This window comes from Oryctolagus cuniculus, chromosome 4 (assembly GCF_964237555.1).
Source record: "Oryctolagus cuniculus chromosome 4, mOryCun1.1, whole genome shotgun sequence".
Classification (NCBI taxonomy): Eukaryota; Metazoa; Chordata; class Mammalia; order Lagomorpha; family Leporidae; genus Oryctolagus; species Oryctolagus cuniculus.
This window is the reverse complement of record NC_091435.1, coordinates 169,739,415-169,765,482: the sequence shown is the minus strand read 5'-3', so window position 1 is coordinate 169,765,482 and position 26,068 is coordinate 169,739,415. Positions and strand designations below refer to the sequence as shown.

General features: G+C 47.1%; 2 protein-coding genes across 2 annotated transcripts in view; both read right to left on the bottom strand.

Moving 5' to 3' along the window:
• Positions 1 to 26,068, bottom strand: part of FBXL2 (F-box and leucine rich repeat protein 2) — a 96,501-nt gene that overhangs the window by 57,294 nt on the left and 13,139 nt on the right. Inside the window, 1 exon segment of the mRNA XM_051818546.2 lies at positions 19,854 to 19,915. Within this exon segment, the coding sequence (XP_051674506.2) occupies positions 19,854 to 19,915 (62 nt within the window).
• Positions 72 to 1,665, bottom strand: LOC138849510 (actin-related protein 10-like). The gene is given in 1 exon segment (XM_070073226.1): positions 72 to 1,665. A coding segment is annotated over 1 exon segment (1,254 nt). The 5' UTR covers positions 1,563 to 1,665; the 3' UTR covers positions 72 to 308.

The following is a 26,068-nucleotide window of genomic DNA, read 5'->3' as shown; positions in this document are numbered from 1 at the left end:
TTTTCCACCACGCCTGCTCACCCACCCGTACTTCCATCCCTTTTTTTCTCCCTCTCTTATTCCCACTCTTATTTTTTTTTTTACTGCTTTTCTATATTTTATTGATACAAATACAACAAATCATATGCGTCAGCTACCATTTTTTCACAAGGAAAACAAAGTCAAAAGAATAAAATATTAATGCAAAGAGTAAATACAGAATTTCTTTCACTTGCATGAAACTAGTCTATAGCAAGCCATCCTACCTATTTTGTACAATTTGCTTGTAACTATTTAAAATGAAGCAAAATTAAATTGTAATCAAACTTTTATTTCTTGGTGGAAAATGCCCTCTTCATCAGAGGCGGCTGGTTTTTCCCGACATCAAACATCATTTCCAAAGGTGGGTTATTGAGAGAACATCAATCAGGAATTCGGCCCGTTTGAAAATAACATTCCTTTGAAATGGAACGGCTCCCAAGTATATCTTGCAATGCTCCGAAAATAGCACCTCCCAACCAAGCCACACAATTAGTCTTTGCAGGTGGCGTATGAATTCGGAATGTCTTGGTGCCAAGTGCCTTTTTATATTTTGGTTTTTCTACCAGATACCGTATTTCTGCAAGCAATCTATGGAGAAATCCTGGCAACATGGATGTGCCGCCTATGACCACCAAGTTCTCTGCTAGCTGCTTCCTGGTGTCTATTGGACACTGTATGAGGGAATCCAGTATTAAGGTGGCAACTGATTTCTCTTCATTATCTTGCTCAAAAAGGATTTCCACAACTGAATCTCTGATTGATCCTAGGACATGTAAGATCTTCTCTCCATCTAATGGATAGTCAACGTTCGGGGGTGGTGAGGGACGCTCACTATTCCCATCAACATTAAATTTTGCTGCTTGGATTTTAAGTCCACGCTTCAGATCACTTACAAAGCAAGTGCGTACTTTGATGTCTTCTAAGACACCTTCTGGAACTGAACCCATCACTGAGGGAAGACTCTGTTCTTTAGCAGCACCTGTGTCAACAGTACACTGCTCCAACAGTTGAGCTTCCAATTCCTTGTGAAGAGCTTTTCCTCCTAGGGGGAGTGCTCCCCAGCAATTGAGTACTGGGATTCCTTCGTATATAGGTAACACCAAGCTTTCCCTATATCCACAATCCAGGACCATGGCAGAGTTAATTCCAAGTGTCAGAAGAGCCATTAGATGACTTGGAGCAAGCAAGACAGATGGAACCTCGAAATATTTGAAAAGCACCCGAGTGAGTGTCTCTCTGAAGTGGGAGGGACATAACATCTACTCGATAACCACAACTCGGCGGTCTCTGGGATTCACCAACAGATGCCTGAAATACAGTATGTGGATGAACTCCTTTAGGTAGGAATACAGTTCTTCTGTATTGATATTATATTGGACAACTTTGATAGGCTTGGGCAGCCCGGCTCTTTTTATCACACTAGGAATTATGCATCTCGGACCAGTTTCTCCAGCAAATCCACACGTGGTAAAGGCCTCGCCCAGGTCGATGACGACGGCCGTCTTCTCCCCGCCGCTGCCCAGGCCCTCGTAGAGCGGCATGTCGGCAGGCAGCGCCGAGGACCACCGCTCGGACCCTGCGCACCGCCCGCAGCTGTCGGGGGCGCGCCCGGCTCCTGCGCCGGGGCCGAGTGACGGCGGGGGCCTCCCGCGGCCGCCCCACTCTTATTTTAAACCAAGATCTATTTTCAATTGACTTTCTACAAATATTTAACTCTACCTTAAGAGTTCAACAAACAGTTGAACTGTTGCTCAACAGTCAAGACAAGAGCTGTTTGAAGTCATTGCTTCTCATATGTCAGTCTCACTTCTACAGATTGCATCTAGGTGCTGTATTAGTTATCACAGGTTAGGAAGAACATACGGCATTTGTCCCCCTTGGGATGGCTTATTTCACTAAGTGTGATGTTTTCCAGATTCATCCATTTTGTTGCAAATGACCGGGTTTCATTTTTTTTAATGCTGTGCAGTATTCCATAGAGTACATACCCCATGATTTCTTTATCCAATCTTCAGTTGATTGGGCATTCAGATCAATTCCATGTCTTAGTTATTGTGAATTGAGCTGCAATAAACATGGGGGTACAGATAACACTTTCACATGCTGATTTCATTTCCCTTGAGTGAATTCCCAGGAGTGGATGGCTGGGTCGTATGGTAGGTCTATATTCGGATTTCTAAGGATCTGCATACTGTCTTCCACTGTGGCTGTACAAGTTTACATTCCCACCAACAGTGGATTAGTGTATTTTTTCTCCACATCCTCACCAGCATTTGTTGTTTATTGATTTCTGTATGAAAGCCGTTCTAACAGGGCTGAGGTGAAACCTCATTGCAGTTTTGAGTTGCATTTCCCTGACAGCTGGTGATCCTGAGCATTTTCACGTGTCTGTTGCCATATGGATTTCCTGTTTTGAAAAATGTATGTTTAGGAACTGGCTCTGTGGAGCAGTGAGTTAAAGCCCTGGCCTGAAGTGCCAGCATCCCATATGGGCGCTGGTTCTAGTCCCAGCTGCTCCTCTTCCTATCCAGCTCTCTGCTATGGCCTGGGAAAGCAGTAGAAGATGGCTTAAGTCCTTGGGCCCCTGCACCCACATGGGAGACCTGGAAGAAGCTCCTGGCTCCGGATTGGCTCAGCTCCGGCTGTTGCAGCCATCTGGGGAGTGAACCAGCAGATGGAAGACCTCTCTCTCGGTCTCTACCTCTCTCTGTAACTCTGTCTTTCAAATAAATAAAACAATTCTTTAAAAAAAAAAAAAAAGAAGAATGCCTAAGTTCTTGGCCCATTTTTTAACTGGGTTGTTTAGTTGAATTGAGTTTCTTGATCTCTTTATATATCCTGGTTTTTAATCCTTTATCAGATGAATAGTTTGTAAATGATTTCTCCCATTCTGTCAGTTGCCGCTTCACTTTGCTGAGTGTTTCTTTTGTAGTGCAGAAGCTTCTGAATTTTATGTAATCCAATTTGTCGATTTTGGCTTTGATTGCCTGTGCCTCTGGGGTCTTTACCAAGAACTCTTTGCCTATGCCAATGTCTTGCACGGTTTCTGCAATGTTCACTAGTAATTTAATGATACCGGCTTGTGTATTTAGGTCTTTAATCCATTTAAGTGGATTTTTGAGTAAAGTGTAAGGTAGGGGTCTTGCTTCATACTTCGCATGGAGATTCCAGTTTTCCCAGCACCATTTGTTGTCCTTGCTCCAGAGACTGGTCTTAGCTCCTTGGTCAAATACAAGTTGTTTGTAGCTGCTTGGATTGATTTCTGGCATTTCTATCCTGTACCATTGGTCGCTCTGTTTTGTACCAGTACCAGCCTGTTTTCATTGTAACTGCCTTGTAGTATGTCTTGGAATCTAGAATCGTGATGCCTCCAGCTTTATTTTCATTGTATAAGATTGCTTTAGCTATTTAGGGTCTCCCATGTTTCCATATGAATTTCAGCATCATTTTTTCTTTATCTGAGAAGAATGTCCTTCCAGGACTATACTGAATAGCAGTGGTGTGAGTGGGCATCCCTGTCTGGTTCTGGATCTCAGTGGGAATGCTTCTAACTTTCCCCATTAAATAGGATGCTGGTCATGGATTTGTCATAGATTGCCTTGTGTTAAGGAAGGTTCCTTCTATACAGAATTTGCTTAGAGTTCTCATCATGAAAGAGTGCTGTATTTCATTGAATGTTTTTCTGCATCTATTGAGATAATCATATGGATTTTGTTCCTCAGTTAATGTGATGTATCACATGGATTGATTTGCGAATTTTTTTTTTTTTTTTGACAGGCAGAGTGGACAGTGAGAGAGAGAGACAGGGAGAAAGGTCTTCCTTTGCCGTTGGTTCACCCTCCAATGGCCGCTGTGGCCGGCGCACCGCGCTGATCCGATGGCAGGAGCCAGGAGCCAGGTGCTTCTCTGGTCTCCCATGGGGTGCAGGACCCAAGCACCTGGGCCATCCTCCACTGCACTCCCTGGCCACAGCAGAGAGCTGGCCTGGAAGAGGGGCAACCGGGACAGAATCCGGCGCCCCGACCGGGACTAGAACCCGGTGTGCCGGCGCCGCTAGGCGGAGGATTAGCCTAGTGAGCCGCAGCGCCGGTCCTGATTTACGAATGTTAAACCATCCCTGTATACCCTGATAAATCCCACTTGGTCCAAGGGAATGATCTTTCTGATTCGTTGTTGGATTTGACTGGCCAGAATTTTGTTGAGGATTTTTGCATCTATGTTCATCAGGGAAATTGGTCTGTAGTTCTTTTCTCTGTTGAGTATTTTTCTTTTAAAGAGTTATTTGTTTATTTGAAAGAGTTACAGAGCAAGGGAGAGCGAGAACGAGAGTGAGAGAGGTCTTCCATCCACTGGTTCACTCCCCAAATGACTGCAATGGCCAGAGCTGAGCTGATCCGAAGCCAGGAGTCAGGAGCTCTTCCAGGTCTCCCACATGGGTGCAGGGTCCCAAGCACTTGGGCCATCTTCTACTGCTTTCCCAGGCCACAGCAGAGAGCTGGATGGGAAGTGGAGCAGCCAGGACTTGAACCAGTGGCCATATGGGATGCCAGCACTGCAGTCCATGGCTTTAACCCACTGCACCACAGCACCAGTCCCTGCTGCATCTTTTTAAGGTTTATTTTAAAAATATTTATTTACTTGAACGTCAGAGTTACACTGAGAAAGAAGGAGAGGCAGAGAGAGTTTTCCATCCTCTGGTTCACTCCCCAGATGTCTGCAATGGCCGGAGCTACATCAATCCAAAGCCAGGAGCCAAGAGCTTTTTCCAGGTCTTCCATGTGGTTGTGGGGGCCAAAGGACTTGGGCCATCTTCTACTGCTTTCCCAGGCCATAGCAGAGAGCTGGATTGGAAGTGGAGTAGCCGGGACTCGAACCAGCGCCTACATGGGATGCTGGCACTGCAGGTGGCGGCTTTACCCACTATGCCACAGTGCCGGCCCCTTAAAGTTTAGGAATTAAGGTGATGCTGGCTTCACAGAATTCGGGAGGATTCCCTCCATTTCAATTATTTTGATAGCTTGAGAAGAATTATAGTTAGCTCTTCCTTAAATGCCTGGTAGAATTCAGCAGTAAAGTCATCCAGTCCTGGGCTTTTTTTTGTTTGTTTAGAGGGTCTTTATTTATTTATTTATTTATTTTTTGACAGGCAGAGCTAGACAGTAAGAGAAAGAGACAGAGAGAAAGGTCTTCCTTCTGTTGGTTCACCACCCAAGTGGCTGCTATGGTGGTTGCGCTGCACCGATCTGAAGCCAGGAGCCAGGTGCTTCCTCCTGGTCTCCCATGGGGTGCAGGGCCCAGGCACTTGGGCCATCCTCCACTGCACTCCCTGGCCACAGCAGAGAGCTGGACTGGAAGAGGGGCAACCGGGACAGAACCTGCGCCCCAACCGGGACTAGAACCTGGTGTGCCAGCGCCGCAGGCGGAGGATTAGCCTAGTGAGCCGCGGCACAGGCTGCCTGTAGGATTTCTGATGAGAAGTCTGCTGTGAGTCTAATCGGAGATTCTCTAAAAGTAATCTGGTATTTCTCTCGTGTACATTTTAGAATCTTTTATGTAATACTGTGGAGCATTTGATTAGAATGTGTCGTAGCGAAGATTTTTTCTGGTCATGTTTATCAGGAGTTCTATTTGCTTCCTATACTTGGATGTCTCTCTCTCCAAATTAGGGAAGTTTTCTGTTATTATTTCACTAAAAGGCCTTTTAATGATTTCTCTTTTTCCATGCCTTCGGGGACTCCTAGGACTAGTATGTTGGGTTGTTTGATAGCATCCTGTAGATTACCAGCAGTGGTTTTTTTTTTTTTCTAATTTCTTCTTATTTTTGGTCTGATTGCATAATTTCCTGTGATTTTTCTTCTAAGTTGGATATTATTTATTTTGCTTCACCGATTTGTTGGCAAAGCTTTCCACTACATTTTGTATTTGTTCTACTGAATTCTTAATTTCCAAGATTTCATTTTGATTTCTCTTTAGTATCTCAATTTTGTGGCAGAAATTTTCTTTCATGTCATGTGTGGATTTTATTAGTTCATGCATTTGCTTCTGATTACTTCTAAGAAAACCTATAAAAAATCGATTTTTTTGAATTCAACCTCTGGCATTTCTTCAGTCTCTGCATCTTCACAAGCTAGTACTGAAGTGTTGTGTTCTTTGGGGGACATCATGCTGTCTTCCTTATTCTTGTTTCTTGAATTGGTTAACTGGCATTTGTGGACATAATCATTGGCTTGTTTTTTCACTGTGGCTGCTTCTATCTGGACTACGCCTCTGTGGACGAGTGCAGTGTCTGCTGTTGAGAGACTAGCTAGAAGTGTGTGGTGGGTGTGGCCAGGAGCTGTTCAATGCTCCAGGGCGAAGGGGGTGTCCAGGGTGACACCCAGGTTGGAATGGTGAATCTTTTTCTTTTTTTTTTTAATCAGAGGAAAGGTTTGTTCTGCTCTATTGGCATAGACTCAGCTCACCTCTCTCCTCAAAGGAGACCAGTGCCTGAGCTCTAGCCCTAGTGGGTATATTATTCGTCCTCTCTGCCCCAAGGACCACACAAATGACCTGTGCAGTCCTCCGTGTGAGCTGATTCCCCAGCAGTGCCCCTCAACAGGGAACCAGGGAGCCCTGAGCGTGTGCAGCCTCCCGGTGACGGCCCACGTCCCAGCCACAGTGTGAGTCCTCCCACGCAGCCTCAGTGCTTGCACAGTCCTGGCACACAACCTCCCACAGTCACGAGCACCCAGCCCCTGTCTGTTCTCCCCACCAGACTCAGAAGTCTTCGTGTGGCTGATTGCTGGGCATGGACACGAGCTGGAGCAGCTATTACGTATGTCCAAAATGGCGCCTGCTCTCTACTGCCAGTTTCATACGGCGCTGCAGGGTGATCGGGGAGAGAGAAACGTGCCCCCCGAGTCTGGCAGGCTCACTGTCCCCCCCGCCCCACGGGGCTCCAAGCTGGGTTCCCTGCAGCTCTATCTCCAGGGGCCTGGGCTGCTGCGGTCTGGTCTCACCTCACTCCCCCACGCTGGTGCAGGCTCTCGGCTGCTGCAGTCCTGAGCCGTGGGTGTCCACGCCCTCCACGTAGGTCCACTGTGTCCCTCTAATTTGCATGGAGTTCGCCCTGCCATTTTCTCCCTAACTCCTCCCTAAGACTACACTCTCTCCACTTTTTTAAAACTATCTTCTCCTAGACTAAAGCAGTAAGCACCCTCCCTACTCTGTCATCTTAACTCAATCTCCATCAATAAATCTTTTTTTATAATCCTATTCCTATCAAACTAAATTAGTAGTTATTTCCCCACAAAGAAAATCCTAGACTCTCAGAAGTTTATGAGTTTGTTTCATTTCATTTCTAGGATCAGGAAAATTCAAACTCTTCCAGAAAGCAGCGAATGAATATATATGCCTTCATTCAATTCTTTGAGGCTTGCTATTAATTCCAAACTCAGATAAACACAGTATGAGAATTATATGGACCCTAGTCACTCAAAAATACAGATGCCTTATCGAAGATGTGGTAACAACCTTAGGTAATAGAACAGAACATGGACTCTAGAAACAGACCCACATACACATGACAGAAGTGACGCGGCATTTCTTTGAAGAAAAGGAAGGTTTACTCAATCAATGGATCTGGAAAAATTAATGATCCACATGGAAAGTAGATTCTTATACTACAAAGATTCATACCAGAATGATTAAAAACTAAAATATTAAAAACAAAATTTTTAAGCTTTCAGAAGAAAATGTGTGTGTATTTCTCTGTTCTCAGGGTAGGGAAGAAGTTTCTTTTGAAAGCACAACAAAACACTACCCATAAAATAAAAAATTTGTACATTTGATATCACAAAAGTTATGGTCATCAAAAGATGTCTTAAAGAATGCAAATGGAGGCCAGCATTGTGGTGTAGCAGGTAAGGCCTCCTTCTGCAACCCTAGCATCTCAAATGGGTATGGGTTAGAGTCCTGGCTGCTCTACATTCAACCCAGCTCCCTGCTAATGCACCTGGGATATCAGTGGAGGGTGACCCAAGTCCTTGAGCCCATGCACACATGTGGGAGAACCAGAAGTTGTTCCTGGGTCCTGGACATGGCCTGGCACAGCCCGACCACTGTGGCCATTTGGGGAGTGAACCAGCAGATGGAAGGTATCTTTCTCCCTCCCATACCCTGTAAGTCTGTATTTCAACTAAACAAAATAAATCTTTAAAAAAATGCAAATGAACAAGTTAAAAGATGGGAGACAATACTTGTCAAATAAATTTTAATGTAAGTATAAAGGCTGTACTGAAAATATAAGAACTCCTACAAATCCCTAAGAAAAACATAAAAGGCAGAAAAAAAAGCCAGAGGAGGAAATGTGTGTGACTAATAAACATATGGGCAAATGCTCAACATTACGAGAATTCAAGAAAATTCAAAACCAAAGCACGATCAGATGCTGTTCTAGACCTCTCTAGCACAAATTATGACATGAGAATACTAAATGTTAGGAAGGAGTCATTGAACTGAATCTCTTACTCACTGTATGAATGTAAACTGATAAGTAATAATTTTTTTTCAGTGTGGTCTTAATAAATTTAAATAGGCCGGCGCCGCGGCTCACTAGGCTAATCCTCCACCTTGCGGCGCCGGCACACCGGGTTCTAGTCCCGGTTGGGGCGCCGGATTCTGTCCTGGTTGCCCTTCTTCCAGGCCAGCTCTCTGCTGTGGCCCGGGAGTGCAGTGGAGGATGGCCCAAGTGCTTGGGCCCTGCACCCCATGGGAGACCAGGAGAAGTACCTGGCTCCTGGCTTCAGATCAGCGCGGTGCGCCGGCCACCGCTGCCATTGGAGGGTGAACCAACGGCAAAGGAAGACCTTTCTCTCTGTCTCTCTCTCTCACTGTCCACTCTGCCTGTCAAAAAAATTAAAAATAAATAAATAAATTTAAATATTTGTATTGCTTATAATCCTCACAATTCCGCTCCAGAGAGTATGTACTTGTGTACCAGGAACCATCTGAAAGGATTTCTATAGTAGTGCTGCTCTCATTAATGCCACACAGGAAACAAACCAAGTACTCATTAAGAGGAGGGGCAAGAAGTACATACTAGTACATTAGCATATTCACACAGCATTAAGTGGGAGTGAGCAAGCTAAACAGACCAACGTGGGCCATTCTTGTAACAAAATCAGGAGTGGGAAACATTTCCCAGAGGAGACCACGTAAGAATGTACTTTCTTTTTCTATTTTACACAGTCAACGAACAGGGGCCGGCGCTGTGGCCTAGTAGGCTGAGCCTCTGCCTGCGGTGCCAGCATCCCATATAGGCGCTGGCTCGTGTCTCGGCTGCTCCTTTTCTGATACGACTCTCTGCTACCACCTGGGATAGCAGCAGAGGATGGCCCCTGCACCCACACGGGAGACCCGGAAGGAGCTCTTGGCTCCTGGCTTCTAATGGGCCCAGCTCCAGCCACTGTGGCCACTTGGGGAGTGAACCAGTGGATGGAAGACTTTTCTGTCTCTTCCTCTCTCTGTAACTCTACCTCTCAAACAAATAAAATCTTTTTTAAAAAAGTTAATAGGCTGGCGCCGCGGCTCACTAGGCTAATCCTCCACCTTGCAGCGCCGGCACCCCAGGTTCTAGTCCCGGTCGGAGCGCCGGATTCTGTCCCGGTTGCCCTTCTTCCAGGCCAGCTCTCTGCTGTGGCCCGGGAGTGCAGTGGAGGATGGCCCAAGTCCTTGGGCCCTGCACCCCATGGGAGACCAGGAGAAGTACCTGGCTCCTGCCATCGGATCAGCGCGGTGTGCCGGCCCCAGCGCGCCGGCCGTGGCAGCCATTGGAGGGTGAACCAACGGCAAAAGGAAGACCTTTCCCTCTCTCTCTCTCTCTCACTGTCTAACTCTGCCTGTCAAAAAAAAAAAAAAAAAAAGATTTAAAAAAGCTAATAAACAAACTAAACATATTTAATCAAAATATATAAGATAATTTTCTTCAAAAGAAAGCATCCATACAAAGTTCTTTATAATATCACCTTAACAGTAGGGAGGGGAGGGTACAACATCTGTGGATATTCTGTATCACAAAGCCAAGAGCGTGCTGTAGGGTAAAATGACTTCTCCTACTTAAATGTAAAGCTCGGAACCGGACACTTCAGTGGACTGCTGGCTCCCCGCTTACCCACAGCCTTGTTCCTATCTCCACTTCTCTTCCGGACCAGGGGATGTGGTGTTTCACACCAGATGTAATCTCAGCACCTGTGGGCCTGAAGGACCCCAGGACAGAGGACTGCACTGTCCCTGCTCCGGCCGTGGACCTGACGCCACAGCCTGCACTGTCCCTGCTTCGGCCGTGGACCTGACACCACAGCCCTGCACCGTCCCTGCTCCGGCCGTGGACCTGACACCACAGCCCTGCACCGTCCCTGCTCCGGCCGTGGACCTGACACCACAGCCCTGCACTGTACCTGCTCCGGCCGTGGCACCTGACACCACAGCCCTGCACTGTCCCTGCTCCGGCCGTGGACCTGACACCACAGCCTGCACTGTCCCTGCTTCGGCCGTGGCACCTGACACCACAGCCCTGCACCGTCCCTGCTCCGGCCGTGGACCTGACGCCACAGCCCGCACCGTCCCTGCTCCGGCCGTGGACCTGACACCACAGCCCTGCACCGTCCCTGCTCCGGCCGTGGACCTAACACCACAGCCCTGCACCGTCCCTGCTCCGGCCGTGGACCTGACACCACAGCCCTGCACCGTCCCTGCTCCGGCCGTGGACCTGACACCACAGCCCTGCACCGTCCCTGCTCCGGCCGTGGACCTGACACCACAGCCCTGCACCGTCCCTGCTCCGGCCGTGGCACCTGACACCACAGCCCTGCACCGTCCCTGCTCCGGCCGTGGCACCTGACACCACAGCCCTGCACCGTCCCTGCTCCGGCCGTGGACCTGACACCACAGCCTGCACTGTCCCTGCTTCGGCCGTGGCACCTGACGCCACAGCCTGCACCGTCCCTGCTCCGGCCATGGCACCTAACGCCACAGCCCTGCACCGTCCCTGCTCCGGCCGAGGCACCTGACGCCATAGCCCGCACCGTCCCTGCTCCGGCCGTGGCACCTGACACCACAGCCCACACTGTCCCTGCTCCAGCCATGGACCTGACACCACAGCCTGCACCGTCCCTGCTCCGGCCGTGGCACCTGACGCCACAGCCCGCACTGTCCCTGCTCCGGCCGTGGACCTGACACCACAGCCCTGCACCGTCCCTGCTCCGGCCGTGGACCTGACACCACAGCCCTGCACCGTCCCTGCTCCGGCCGTGGACCTGACACCACAGCCCTGCACCGTCCCTGCTCCGGCCGTGGACCTGACACCACAGCCCTGCACCGTCCCTGCTCCGGCCGTGGACCTGACACCACAGCCCTGCACCGTCCCTGCTCCGGCCGTGGCACCTGACACCACAGCCCTGCACTGTCCCTGCTCCGGCCGTGGACCTGACACCACAGCCCTGCACCGTCCCTGCTCCGGCCGTGGACCTGACACCACAGCCTGCACTGTCCCTGCTTCGGCCGTGGCACCTGACACCACAGCCTGCACCGTCCCTGCTCCGGCCATGGCACCTAACGCCACAGCCCTGCACCGTCCCTGCTCCGGCCGAGGCACCTGACGCCATAGCCCGCACCGTCCCTGCTCCGGCCGTGGCACCTGACACCACAGCCCACACTGTCCCTGCTCCAGCCATGGACCTGACACCACAGCCTGCACCGTCCCTGCTCCGGCCGTGGCACCTGACGCCACAGCCCGCACTGTCCCTGCTCCGGCCGTGGCACCTGACGCCACAGCCCTGCACTGTCCCTGCTCCAGCTGCTCCGGCCGTGGACCTGACACCACAGCCCTGCAGCTCCCGGGATTTCACCATTGCAGCGCCCCCTTCACCAGCCCCAACCCCTCCTCCCGGGACCTGGAAGACAGCTGGCTGTGCTCTCATCTGCCAACAGACTTCTCCTTCCTTCACCCCAAAGCCTCATCCTTGTTATTTCGATTGGCACTGGGGACAGGAATGGAGTTTTGATAATGCCTGGACCAGTGAACAAGTCTATAATCAACCAAGAATCATGAACAATCTAATTCTGGGAAACTAAAATTTGAAAAAACAAGCTACAGTAGTCTTCCCTCCGTATATACCTCAGTGTGGTTATGCAAATATGAGTCAGTAAATTCCTAGTAATGGAATTTGTGAATATGTACATCTAGCATTGTGAAAAAACTTCCCCAATGGCCCTACAGAATGGCTATTAGTGACATACTAACCAAAATTATCTGCTACTGCCTTGCCGAGACCTGGTACCACAAACCTGGATTTTGCCAATCTGATAGGCAACACTGTCTTTCTGATGTGTAGGGCCTGCTGGAGCATCTTTTTGGACATTTATTGGCCATCAGCATTTCTCTATTTGTTCATGGCCCCTTCAAATTGTTTTTCTAACAGAATTAATCCATGTTATTTTTTAAAATTCTTTTTTTATTTTAAATTTTTGACAATCTACTTTTTTTTTGTTTGACAGGTAGAGTTATACACAGTGAGAGAGAGAGAGAGAGAAAGGTCTTCCTTCTGTTGGTTCACACACACCCCCAAATGGCTGCCACGGCTGGAGCTATGCCGATCCGAAGCCAGGAGCCAGGTGCCTCTTCCTGGTCTCCCATGCAGGTACAGGGGCCCAAGCACCTGGGCCATCCACCACTGCCCTCCTGGGTCACAGCAGAGAGCTGGACTGGAAGAGTAGCAACCAAGTCTAGAACCTGCTACCCATATGGGATGCCGGTGCCGAGGCAGAGGATTAACCTAGTGAGCCACAGCGCTGGCCCCTAAAATTCTTAAGAGCTGTTTTATTTGTGCACTACAGCCTTAGTTATGTCGGCCCTCCTTTGCTATTTGTCTTCGATGGGGCCGTATGTTGTCTCATTTGACTGTTCAGCGTCCCGTCTGCCAGTGTTTCCCGTTGTAAGCACTGCCTTCAGTCTTCCGAGTCAGCAGTTCTCTAACGGGACCTTCCAGGGACGAGGCTCTGGGCAGTCACCCAGCGCCACCCTTCAGTCAGTGGAGACTTATTGGTGTTTCCTGCCACCGAGCTGCAGATTTAAAAAAAATCCAAAGCTAGCATTGGAGTTTTCATGTCCAAGCATAACCTCAAACTCAACTAAAGAAAAGCTGCTTCTACCACTATTTGAATTTAAGTGCCAATCGTTTTTTCTTTTTAAAGATTTACTTATTTGAGAGGTAGAGTGACAGAGAGAGGGAATGACAGGGAGAGAGGTCTTCCATCCACTGTTTCATTCCCCAAATGCCTCAACGGCTGGAGCTGAGCCAATCTGAAGCCAGGAGCTTCTTCCAGGTCTCCCACACGGGTCCAGGGGCCAAAGCACTTGGGCCATCTTTTGCTTTTCCAGGCCATAAGCAGAGAGCTGGATCGGAAGAGCAGCAGCCGGGACACAAACTGGTGGCCACATGGGATGCCGGCGCCACAGGCGGAGGCTCAGCCTGCTGCGCCTCAGCACCGGCCCCGGAGTGCCCATCTTGAAAGCGTGTGCAGCAGTACACAGAGCTAATAAAAGGGCGGCCTGTAGGCTGCTGCACCTGACTCACTCAGCCTGAAAACCAAATGCTAACAAGGAGAAATCCACAGAGATGCGTATGCTTTAGAAAGTCCACGGAGTGCTGAACCCACCAGCAGGCAAGGACACGCAGGCAGCGACAGCCGCACAGGCACAAGCCCTGTACTGCACAGTTGGCCAAGGCCCCACGAGTACGCCTAAGTACTGGGCTGCACCTTAGAGATGGCAACCAAAACCATGATAATTTTCATTCATAGGATTAGCTTTATAAGTTATAGAAATGGTAATATATTTAATATAACAAATAAAATAATTTTATAAAGAGAAAATTTGGAGATTTATGTACTGGTGATTTTATAATCTTCCCTAATAAACTACTATAACTGTCAAATTACATGGACTTGTGTAGCTGACCTAGTGTTGCTGAGAATTACGAGGCTGGGCTCCTGCAATTCGGGTAACTGAAGCTCCTTCACCCAGCCGACACACACTCTGGCTACCTAGTTTTGTGATCTAGCCACAGAAGCTTAAAGAGGAAAAAAAGTATGCCAATAATGATGTAATGATGATTTCTTAAATGTGCCTGACTGACAAGAGCTTTGTATTCTAGAGTAGCTGTAAACTGTCACACCAACACCACCCATCTGCTTATGCCCTAAGAGCTGTTGGTTTCACTTAAGATGGGAATATACAGTTTTCACTGAGGTTGAATTAGCCCAGCTCATAAAATGAAGCATCGGGCTATTTCCACTTATCTAACAATCAGGTTCTTTACTGACATTTTCTTTTAGTAACAATACTTATTAAGATTCATATTAGGGCGGCTTGATTGATCAGCTGCTTGCATTGTATCATTAAAATCATTTATTAAACATTCAGGTTGGGCCAACTCTTTGGTATAACGGGTAAAGCCGTCGCCTGCAGTGCCAGCATCCCATATGGGCACTGGCTCAAGACCCAGCTGCTCCACTTCCAATACAGCTCTCTGCTGTGACCTGGGAAAGCAGTAGAAGATGGCCCAAGTCCTTGGGCCCCTGCACCCGCATAGAAGACTCAGAGGAGGCTCCTGGCTTCGGATCAGCATAGCTCCGGCCGTTGAGGCCAATTGGGGAGTGAACCAGCGGATGGAAGACCCCTCTCTCTCTGCCTCTCCTTCTCTCTCTGTGTAACTCTAACTTTCAAATAAAAAAAATATTTAAAAAAAAGAAACAAAACATTCAGGCATCCAAAACTGATCAGAGTAAAATGAGCACTGAGATTAACTTAATACTCATGAAATCCCAAGTATGGAAGAACTGGTAATTACCCCACAGGGCAAGAACTGTTCCTATTCCCATTTAACAGACAGGGGGTCAAGGCCAAGAGACATAAGTAACTTAACGAAGGTCACACCTCTAATAAGTGAGGAGAGTTGAAATATTAACCCAGGAGGGCCGGCGCCGTGGCTCAATAGGCTAATCCTCCACCTTGCGGCGCCGGCACACCGGGTTCTAGTCCCGGTTGGGGCGCCGGATTCTGTCCCGGTTGCCCCTCTTCCAGGCCAGCTCTCTGCTATGGCCAGGGAGTGCAGTGGAGGATGGCCCAGGTGCTTGGGCCCTACACCCCACGGGAGACCAGGAAAAGCACCTGGCTCCTGGCTCCTGCCAGGATCAGCGCGGTGCGCCGGCTGCAGCGGCGGCCATTGGAGGGTGAACCAACGGCAAAGGAAGACCTTTCTCTCTGTCTCTCTCTCTCACTGTCCACTCTGCCTGTCAAAAAAAAAAAAAAAAAAAAAAATATTAACCCAGGAAACCTGGCTCCCAAAATAATACAGGCAAGTATGATGCGGACAAATGTACATAAGGACAACACAACTCACTAAAAGACACAGATCACAAATTAATATTCCTATTGTCATGAGCATTATAGAGCTGACTCCCCCAAAAATGTAAAATTACAAGCTGTAAAAGAAAGAGCAAAGGGTCAAATAGAAAAGCTTAATACCTTTAATTTGTCAGAGAAAGTTGGGGAGAAAAAGCAAAATTACAAAAACGTGTTCAGTAGGGGCCAGGGTTGTGGCGTTGAGGATCCTGAGACACCAGCATCCCATGTGGGCGCCAGTTCAAGTGCTGGCTGCTCCACTTCTGACCCAACTCCCTGCTGATACACCTGGGAAGGCAGCAGAGGATGGCCCAGGAGCTTAGGCCCCTGCCACCCAAATGGGAGACATGGATGAAGCTCCCGGTTTCAGCCTGACCCAGTCCTGACCTCCACAACTGCTTGGGGAGTGAAATAGTGTATGGAAGATATCTCCCTCTCTTTCTCTGTGACTCTGCCTTTCAAATAGAATCAATAAACCCTTAAAAAAAACAATTTGCACAGTGACAAACTAAAAATAGGCAGAACAAATCTATGAGTTAATAATATTGAGTATCAGGGCCAGCGCTGTAGCGTAGCAGGTAAAGCCACCTCCACTGCGGCATCCCACAGGGGCACTGGTTCAAGTCCCAGCTGCCCTCTTCCGATCCAGCTCTCTGCTATGGCCTGGAAAAGCAGAAGGTGGTCTAAGTGCTTGTGCCCCTGCACCCGCACAGGAGACCCGGAAGAAGCTCCTGGCTTCGGATTGGCCCAGCTCCAGCCGCTGTCGCCATCTGGAGAGTGAACCAGTGGATGGAAGACCTTTCTCTGATTCTCCCTCTCTGTAACTCTACCTCTCGACTGAATAACAAATCTTTTTAAAAATATTGAGTATGTAAGCTAGCAATAAAATGACCAGTTGAAAATGCAGACTTTTCTGAATCCAGTGAAATGAAAGAGATGAAAAGAAGCATTTTCCCCAGGTCCGGCTTGTTAATGGTTCCAGAGGAGAAGCTGGGGTTTCCCTGGATGGGATTAGCACCAGAAACTAGAGGGACATTTAAGAGGGCGGGAACAGGAAGAGCTCAAACATGGCAGAAGACAAAATGACTGGACTACCAGCACATAAACCAAAGAATTCACCTCTCTTGATGAAGCAAGACTGAGACCAAGAGTCTGAGCTGTTACCAAACAATACACAAACACAAGGCAAAAAGCAAGCCTGGGCAGACATCATTTAACTTACAGGAAATAATCAAGAGGCAAGTCCGTGAGGCGGGCCCTGGCTGCACTCACTGCTGTGGGATTGACAGCGATGACGGAGATGGCTGCTTGGATGAGCAGGCTCAAACCCTCTTCAAAGTACTGCACAGAACAGGGAGAGCGGCTATGGCTGAGCACAAAGTCTGGAGTGAGATTGAAGGGCAGCAAAACCATTAAAAGTTACAACGTCACTAGTGAGGGTTCATTTTCAGGTACACAAGGCAGAGAAGAGTGTGCAGGCAGTGCTGTAAAATTTAAATTACCTGGGGCCAGCACTGTGGCACAGTAGGTTAAGCCTCCACCTGTGGTGCTGGCATCCCTAATGGGCACCAGTTCAAGTCCCAGATACTCCACTTTCCACCCAGCTCCCTGCTAATGCACCTGGGAAGGCAGGGGAAGATGGCTCAAGTCCCTGGGCCCCTGCACCCACATGGGAGACCTGGAAGAAGCTCCTGGCTCCTGGCTCTGGCCAGGCATTCGGGGAGTGAACCAGCAGATGGACCTCTCTGTCTATAACTCTACCTCTCCAACAAATCTTAAAAAATTTAAATTACCCTTACAGAATCCAAAACAAAAACAGAAGTGGGAAGCCAAACCTACGACAAGACGTGTTATGAACATTCGCTCTCCACTGGCAATTCTTTCTGAAAGATGGTCTAAGACAAGCCTTGTGGCACGAGTCAAACGCTGCACCTACTGATGACAGCTCCAACTCTCCCAGCAGCCGGGTCGCTCAGGGATCTTTCAAATGCTGCCATTTCTAAGACCCCAGTTTAGAACTCGCACTACCACAAAGTGATATCGCCCTTCCTGGCATTCATTTATTTAGTGTCAACAGACAGTGTTCCGTGGCCAGGCAGAATTTGCAAGGCAACTCTACAAAAAAGGAAAAAATACATAGTAGCCTGGAGTCACCAACAGCAGCCGTGTTCACCAGAAGGGTGGGGTTCAGGCACCCAAGTGCCGAATGACTAAGAGGCTGCCTTTGCAAAGCTGGCTGGGACTGCCCAGAGCCGGGCTGAGCAGGTGCTCCCAGGAAGGTGGCGGGCACTGCACAGCCCTGGGAAGCAGGACGCATCCTGTCGCCCGCAGGGACGACCCACTCGGGCTCAGCCATATGGTTCCTGATCGCCCCTGTGGTTGATATGATTAACAGACGTCCCTTCTTTGTCACCACCTTCTTAGTATAAATAGAGTCAAATGTCAAAGAATATTCTCTTTTATCCAAATATTTATTTTCTTGGCATAAATTTTCATTGATACTTTCACACAATCCTGTCTTGGTTAATTTTCCGTTTTTATTAACTGAGTAGAATGAGCTCGTGGCAGCAGCGGCAAACAACATCTGATGACTAATGAAAAACACAACAAGGTCCTGAAAATGTGACCACCGCCAGAGAGACACTTAGCCCTGGCCTTGTCCGACTCGGGGAAGCCCCTCACACACTGATGCCAGCGTGGGCGAGAAATCTGCGGCTCTGTGGCGACTACTGATATTCAAACAAAATTCAAACCGATTCCTCAAACATTCAACTGAGATGGACTGCAACCAGGGAATGGCGTCGTCTGGTCAGGCTTTGACTATGTGTCAGAATTTCCCACAGACATCAAAAGCGCTCACTGTGAACAAGTCTGAAATGCCACAGAGCTGCACTTGGAGCCGCACCGTGCATATTAGCCTGGCAAGGCTCTGAGAGGCCCTGTGGAAAAGACGCTGATTCCCGGGACAGCAGCTGGAGACCGCATTCAAGTCCCACCTCTGCCTCCAGTCCAGCTCCCTGCTAACACTCACCCTGGACAACAGCACATGATGGCTCAAGGACTTGGGTCCCTACCACCCACATGGGGAACCCAGATGGAGTTCTGGGGTCCTGTCTTCAACCTGAACCACCTTTGTGGGCATTTAGGGAGTGAACCAGTGGATGGAAGATTTCAACCTGTTTCTGTCTCTGCCTTTCAAGTAAAAGTAAATTTTAAGATTTATTCATTTATTTGAAAAGCAGAGTTACAGAGAGGGAGGGGCAGAGGCAGAGAGAAAGGTCTTCCATCTGCTGGTTCACTCCCCAAATGGCTGCAATGGGCTGAACTGGGCCAATCCGAAGCCAGGAGTGTCTTCTGGGTCCCCCATGCAGGTGCAGGGGCCCAAGCACTTGGGCCATCTTCTATTACTCTCCCAGGTAATAGCAGAGAGCTGGACTGGAAGTAGATCAGCCAGGACTCGAACCAGTGCCCATGTGAGATGCCAGCACTACAGGCAGTGATTTTACTCACTGCGCCACAGTGCCAGCCCATAAAATGAAAATTCTGTAAAAAACTTTAAGAACTCAGATCTGTTAAGACACTGATGCTCATACTCACTTGACCACAGAAGCTGTTTTATTTTGTGGAGTATCAGTGATATGATCAACAAAATTTGAGAAATGCCGTTCCAAGTAAAATGCAAAAATGCATTACCATATATGCATTAGTTATAAAGAATTAAAATAAAACATCAAAAACTAAAATAAAATTTCTTTGATGATTGCAGAATACGAAAGGAAAGTATATTGTTTCAGGTGCAACACATGTTGGTTGACAGCTTTACTTGCTGAAATGACAACCAAATGAAATTTACTCTATACCCAGTGACACCAGAAATAAAGAATTTCACAGTACTCATTGTCACTTAACACAAGCTTCTCATAAAACAGATAAAAAAATGTCAATATGTGGGACTGACATTTTAAGTGCTTGGTAAGAACATATCACAACTATACTTACGTTTTGTATTTAAACACCCACTTATCAGAAAACATCAAACCCTGACATCAGAGGTTCACAACCTTCACAACCATCTTCCCTCATGTCACTGACTCTGTCACGAAAATCTACTCATACCAAAACAATGGCACCTACTGAAGAGTATCACAATACTTACCACAATACAAAAAGAATCCAGATCAATGCTACGTACATACTTAGAACATTCTGGATTAGACCAAGTAAGATTTACAACAAGCTGAACAGCATTCTATAAAACAAAAACAATAAGTCAGTCAGGCTAATTCCATCTGCTTTCTACGCTATCGACTGAGAGTGAGAAAGACGACCGCCTTGGAACTTGATGGCTGAAGAGAATCTGAGCTCCGCATTCCGAGTTATCCACCCCTACCTTAAGAGAAGTTCTTTGGGTAACTTTTTGTTAATAAGGCCTTCATCACTGTTTGAGAAAACCTGAAAGAAAAAAGAAAAGAAATTGTTAAGCTGTTCTTCAACCAGTATGAATAAAAAATGTGCTTTTTAGACTGGATCAGAACAGCCTCAATCACGGTCCTGAAAATACGACAATAAATTCATGAAGCTGCCACATGACAATACTGAGGGGTAGAAAACAGTTCATATTCTATTACCATTTCATTAGAATGCCAACACAAAGCCACTGTATATTACATTACAACAGAGGTTCTAGCCAAGGCAATTAGGCAAGAAATGAAAGGCAAACCGACTGGAAAAGACAGACAACCTCTACTTGCACATGATATGATCGTGTACACAGTAAAGAGCCACAGAAATCAAAACTCATCAAGGAGTCAGCAAGTTTGTAAGACATCACATGACATGTTTTCATTTCCATACACCAGCAGGGAACACTCTGAACATAAACTTAAGAAAACAATCCCATGTACAGCCTCATCAAAATGATTAAAATACTTAGGAATAAATTTAACAAAAAATGTATAAGAAATCCATGCTGAAAACTTAAACAAGATGCTGAGAGACATCAAAGAAGACTTAAACTGAAAGACACCCTCATTCTGACTTAGAAGATTTGACAGTGTTATGTTAGCAACACTTCCCAAACTAATCCACAGAATTAACATAATCCCTATTCAGAATCCCAGCTGGACTTTTGTTATTTTGTTGCTTTTTTTCAGAAATTGACGCACTGATCCTAAAATTCACATGGAAATTCAAGAGATCAAGAATAGCTAAAATGATCTTGAAAAACAAAATACTTTGAGGATTCAAACTTTAATATAAAATTCAAAATTTACTAGAAAGCTACAGCAATTGGAACACTGTAGTACTGGCACAAGGACAGACATAAAGAATAGATAAGTGGAAGAGAACTGAGAGGCCAGAATAAACTCACATTACGGGCAACAGCTTTGTAAACAGGAAGTCGTCTTAAGAAGTGGTGCTGGACCAACGGGACGTTCCCATGCAAACAGTCAAGCTGGGCCTCTACCTCACACCATTCAGAAAGAACACCAAGCCAGCAAAGGTCAGAGACCTGAATGACCATGAAAGATGAAACTGAGAGCCTCAAGAGAACACAGACACTGGCATAGATGACCTTGACTTTGCAACAGTTCCTTGGACGTGACACCAGAAGCACAACCAAAGGAAAAGAGAGACGACCAGACTTCACCAAAATCCACAAATTCTGTGCTTCCAGAGCATCACCGAGCGTGGAAAGGAAAACCACCACCTCAGAGAAAATACTCGCAAAACACAAAAAGAAGGGATTTATACCCAGAACAGACACTTCCACAACTCAGAAATAGAGACAATCCCATTAAAAATGGGTCAAAGATCTGAATACTTACACAAAGAAGATACAAAAATGACCAATACGTCCATGAAAGCATGCTCAACCTGAGCCACCAGGGAGCCACTTAAGTCAAAACCATAATGTTTCTTCACACGCACAAGGATGGCTGGTATTAAAAAAAAAGACATTCACAAGTAAGAGTGAGGATGTGGAAAAATCAGCATCCTCACACACTGCGGTAGGAACGTAAAATGGTACAGCCACTGTGGAAAATCTGCAGCTCATCAGAGGTAAGGCAGAATTGCCATATGAAAGGTGAAAATGCCTGGGAAAATGGAATTACAAGTTCAGGAGGCAGTGTCTAGCTGGCTTGCCCACATCCTACACCGAAGCGCCTGGCTCAAGTCATGGCTGCACTTCTGACCCCAGCCTCCTCTTGGGAGGCCACGGGTGATGGCTCAGATGGCTGGGCCCGGCCATTCACAAGGAGGACGTGCACTAAGTCCCCAGCTCCTGACTTCAGCCTGGCCCAGCCCCAGCAGTGGGTAAATGCAGAGTGAAGCAGCAAGGAGGAGAGCCGCTCATTCTCTCACTCTCAACCTCTCTATATGCCTGCATCTCATAAAAATGGTAAATCTATTTTAGTGCAAATCTCTTTGAAATTCATGCATAGTTTTTTCATATGATGCACGTTCTGCACGTTCCATGAATTTTTTCTTTTCTTTTCTTTTCTTTTTTCTTTTTTTTTTTTTTTTTTTTTTGACAGGCAGAGTGGACAGTGAGAGAGAGAGACAGAAAGAAAGGTCTTCCTTTACCGTTGGTTCACCCTCCAATGGCCGCCACAGCCGGCACACCACACTGATCCGATGGCAGGAGCCAGGTGCTTCTCCTGGTCTCCCATGGGGTGCAGGGCCCAAGCACTTGGGCCACCCTCCACTGCACTCCCTGGCCACAGCAGAGAGCTGGCCTGGAAGAGGGGCAACCAGGACAGAATCCAGCGCCCTGACCGGGACTAGAACCCGGGGTGCCGATGCCACAGGAGGAGGATTAGCCTAGTGAGCCGCGGCACCGGCCTCCATGAATTTTCAATGGCATCATTATTATTTTTGACAGGCAGAGTTAGACAGTGAGAGAGAAACAGAGAGAAAGGTCTTCCTTCCATTGGTTCACCCCTCAAGTGGCCGCTATAGCCAGCACATTGCGGCCGACATGCTGTGCCAATCTGAAGCCAGGAGCCAGGTGCTTCTCCTGGTCTCCCATGGGGTGCAGGGCCCAAGCACTTGGGCCATCCTCCACTGCACTCCCTGGCCACAGCAGAGAGCTGGACTGGAAGAGGAGCAACTGGGACAGAATCCGGTGCCCCAACCGGGACTAGAACCTGATGTGCCAGTGCCGCAGATGGAGGATTAGCCAAGTGAGCTGCAGCACCGGCCTGGCATCATTTTTTTTTAAATGTTCATATATGGGGCTGGCACTGTGGCACAGTGGGTTAAAGCCCCGGCCTGCGGCGCTGGCACTCCCTGTGAGCACCACTTCGAATTCTGGCTACTCCACTTCCAATCCAGCTCCCTGCTAATCTGCCTGGGAAAGCAACAGAAAATGGTCCAAGTCCTTGGGCTCCTGCACCCACGTGGGAGACCTGGAAGAAGCTACTGGCTCCTGGCTTTGGATTGGCTCAGCTCCATCCGTTGTGGCCATCTGGGGAATGAACCAGTAGATGGAAGACCTCTCTCTCTGTCTCTCCCTCCCTCTGTAACTCTTTCAAGTAAATAAAACAAATCTTTAAAAAGTTCTATTTTCTTTTTCTTTTTTTTTAATTTATTTGAAGGGCACATCAACAGAGAGAGAGAGGGGGGCAACAGAGATCTGTCTCCTGGTTAAGTCACCGGATGCCTGCAACATCAGGGACTGGGACAATAGCTTGACTGGGCTGATGCAAAGCCAGGAGCCTGAACTCAATCCAGGTCTCCCATAAGTATGGCAGATCCTCAAGTGCGTGAGAGATCCTCTGCTAACACCCAGGGTGTGCATTAGCAGGAAACTAGATCAGAAGCAAAAGAATCCAGGAATCAAATCTTTGGGCTGCAGGCATCCCAAATCCCTGCTTAACCCCACTGTGCCATGACGCCCACTCCTCCATAAACTTCTTTAAGACCCCTGGGAAGCATGGAGTTTGGCTTTGTTTTTTATTTTGGCACCAAAATACTTATCAGTTAACCCCATTTTCCATGAACATTTTGAAGAATCTTGCATATCAAAACTCATGAGAAACTAAAATATATATCCATATAAAAATGTGTATATGAATGTTCACAATGGCATTATTTTTTTTTTGACAGGCAGAGTGGACAGTGAGAGAGAGACATAGAGAGAAAGGTCCCCTCTTTGCCGTTGGTTCACCCTCCAATGGCCGCCACGGCCGGCGCACTGCAACCAGCGCACCGCGCCAATCCGATGGCAGGAGCCAGGTACTTCTCCTGGTCTCCCATGGGGTGCAGGGCCCAAGCACCTGGGCCATCCTCCACTGTACTCCCTGGCCATAGCAGAGAGCTGGCCTGGAAGAGGGGCAACCGGGACAGAATCCAGCACCCCAACCGGGACTAGAACCCGGTGTGCCGGCGCTGCTAGGCGGAGGATTAGCCTAGTGAGCCACGGCGCCGGCCCACAATGGCATTATTTGTAACAGTTAAAAAGTAGAAATAATTCAAATGTCCATCAACTGATGAATGATGAATAAAATCACTGGAGTACCCCTGAGCACAAAGAAATAATACTGTTACACGTCACAACAGGAATGAGCCTTGAAAACACACCACTGAGTCCTGCCAAGGCGCTTAAGGAGGTGAGGACACAAAACACAGAAACATGGTCATCACTGTGAAAGAAGGCAAAGGAAGAAAATCTCTCAGTAAAAGATCACAGGAAGTTCAAAGTAAAATCAGGAATATCTTTGGAAAAATGGCAGGGCAAAGTCATTGCTTATCAATAGTCACCTTGAATGTAAATGGCCTCAACTCCCCAGTTAAAAGACAGACTGGCTGAATGGATTAAAAAAACAAAATCCATCTATTTGCTGCTTACAAGAAACACATCTTTCCTACAAAGATGCATGCAGACTGAAAGTGAAAGGTTGGAAAAAGATATTCCATGCCAACAGAAACCAAAAAAGAGCTGGCATAGCCATCTTAATATTGGAAAAAAACAGACTCTAACACAAAAGCTTTTTTTTAAATTTATTTTTATTTTTATTTTTTTGACAGGCAGAGCTAGACAGTGAGAGAGAGAAAGGTCTTCCTTCTGTTGGTTCACCCCCCAAATGGCCACCACAGCTGGCGCGCTGTGCCAATCCAAAGCCAGGAACCAGGTGCCTCTTCCTGGTCTCCCATGTGGGTGCAGGGCCCAAGGACTTGGGCCATCCTCCACTGCACTCCCGGGCCACAGCAGAGAGATGGCCTGGAAGAGGGGCAACCGGGACAGAATCTGGCACCCCGACCAGGACTAGAACCCGGGGTGCCGGCGCCACAGGCAGAGGATTAGCCTAGTGAGCCACAGCGCTGGCCAACACAAAAGCTTTTAAAAGAGACAAAGAGGAGCACTATATAATGACTAAGGGATCAATTCAACAGGAAGATGTAACTATTATAAACATATGCACCTAATCATAGGGCACCTGGCTATTTAAAAGAAATGTTAAGGGATTTAAAGGGGACTTAGACTACAATACAATAGTATTGCAGAACTACAATACTTAGAGCAATGGGCAGATAAACCAGACATAAAATCAACAAGGAAGCAGCATGTTTAATTGACACCATAGACCAAATGGACCTAACAGACATCTACAGAACTTTTCATCCTACAGTTGCAGAATACACATTCTTCTCACCAGTGCATGGAACTTTCTCTAGGATTCACCATATACCAATCCATAAAGCAAGTCTCAGCAAATTCAAAAGAATTGAATTATACCATGCATCTCAGACCACAATGGAATGAAGCTGGAAATCACCAACTCAGGAATCCCTAGAGCATACGCAAACACATGGAGACTGAACAACATGCTCCTGAATGAACAGTGGGTCATAGAGGAAATCAAAAGAGAAATAAAACTTTCTGGAGACAAATGAAGATGACAACATAACATATCAAAACTTGTGGGATACAGTAAAAGCAGTGTTAAGAGGAAAGTTTATAGTAACAGGTGCTCACATCAAGATTGGAAAGGCACCAAATGAGCTATCAATGAATCTCAACAATCTAAAAAAACAGCAAATCAAACCCAAAACTAATAGGACAAAAGAAATAATTAAAACTAGAGTAGAAATCAACAAAATTGAATAAAAAAAATACAAAGAATCAGCAAAACGAAGAGTTAGTTTTTCAAAAAAGAAACACTGACAAACCATTGGACCAATTAAACAAAAAAAGATGACCCAAATCGATAAAATTAGAGATGATAAAGGAAATGTAACAACAGACACAAAAGAAATAATCATCAGAAATTACTACAAAGAGATGTATGCCAACAAACTGGGAACCTAGAAGAAATGGATAGATTCCTGGACACGTACAACCTTCCTAAATAGAGCCATGAAGACATAGAAAACCAGTACCAGACAGGGATGCCCACGTTCACCGTTGCTATTCAATATAGTACTGGAAGTTTTAGAACCATTAGGCAAGAAAAAAAAGTCAAACAATTTGGGAAGGAAGAAGTCAAACTACCCTTATTTGCAGATGACATGATTCTATATATAGGGAATCCAGAGAACTCCACTAAGAGACTACTGAATCTCATAGAAGAGTTTGGTAAAGTAGCAGGATATAAAATC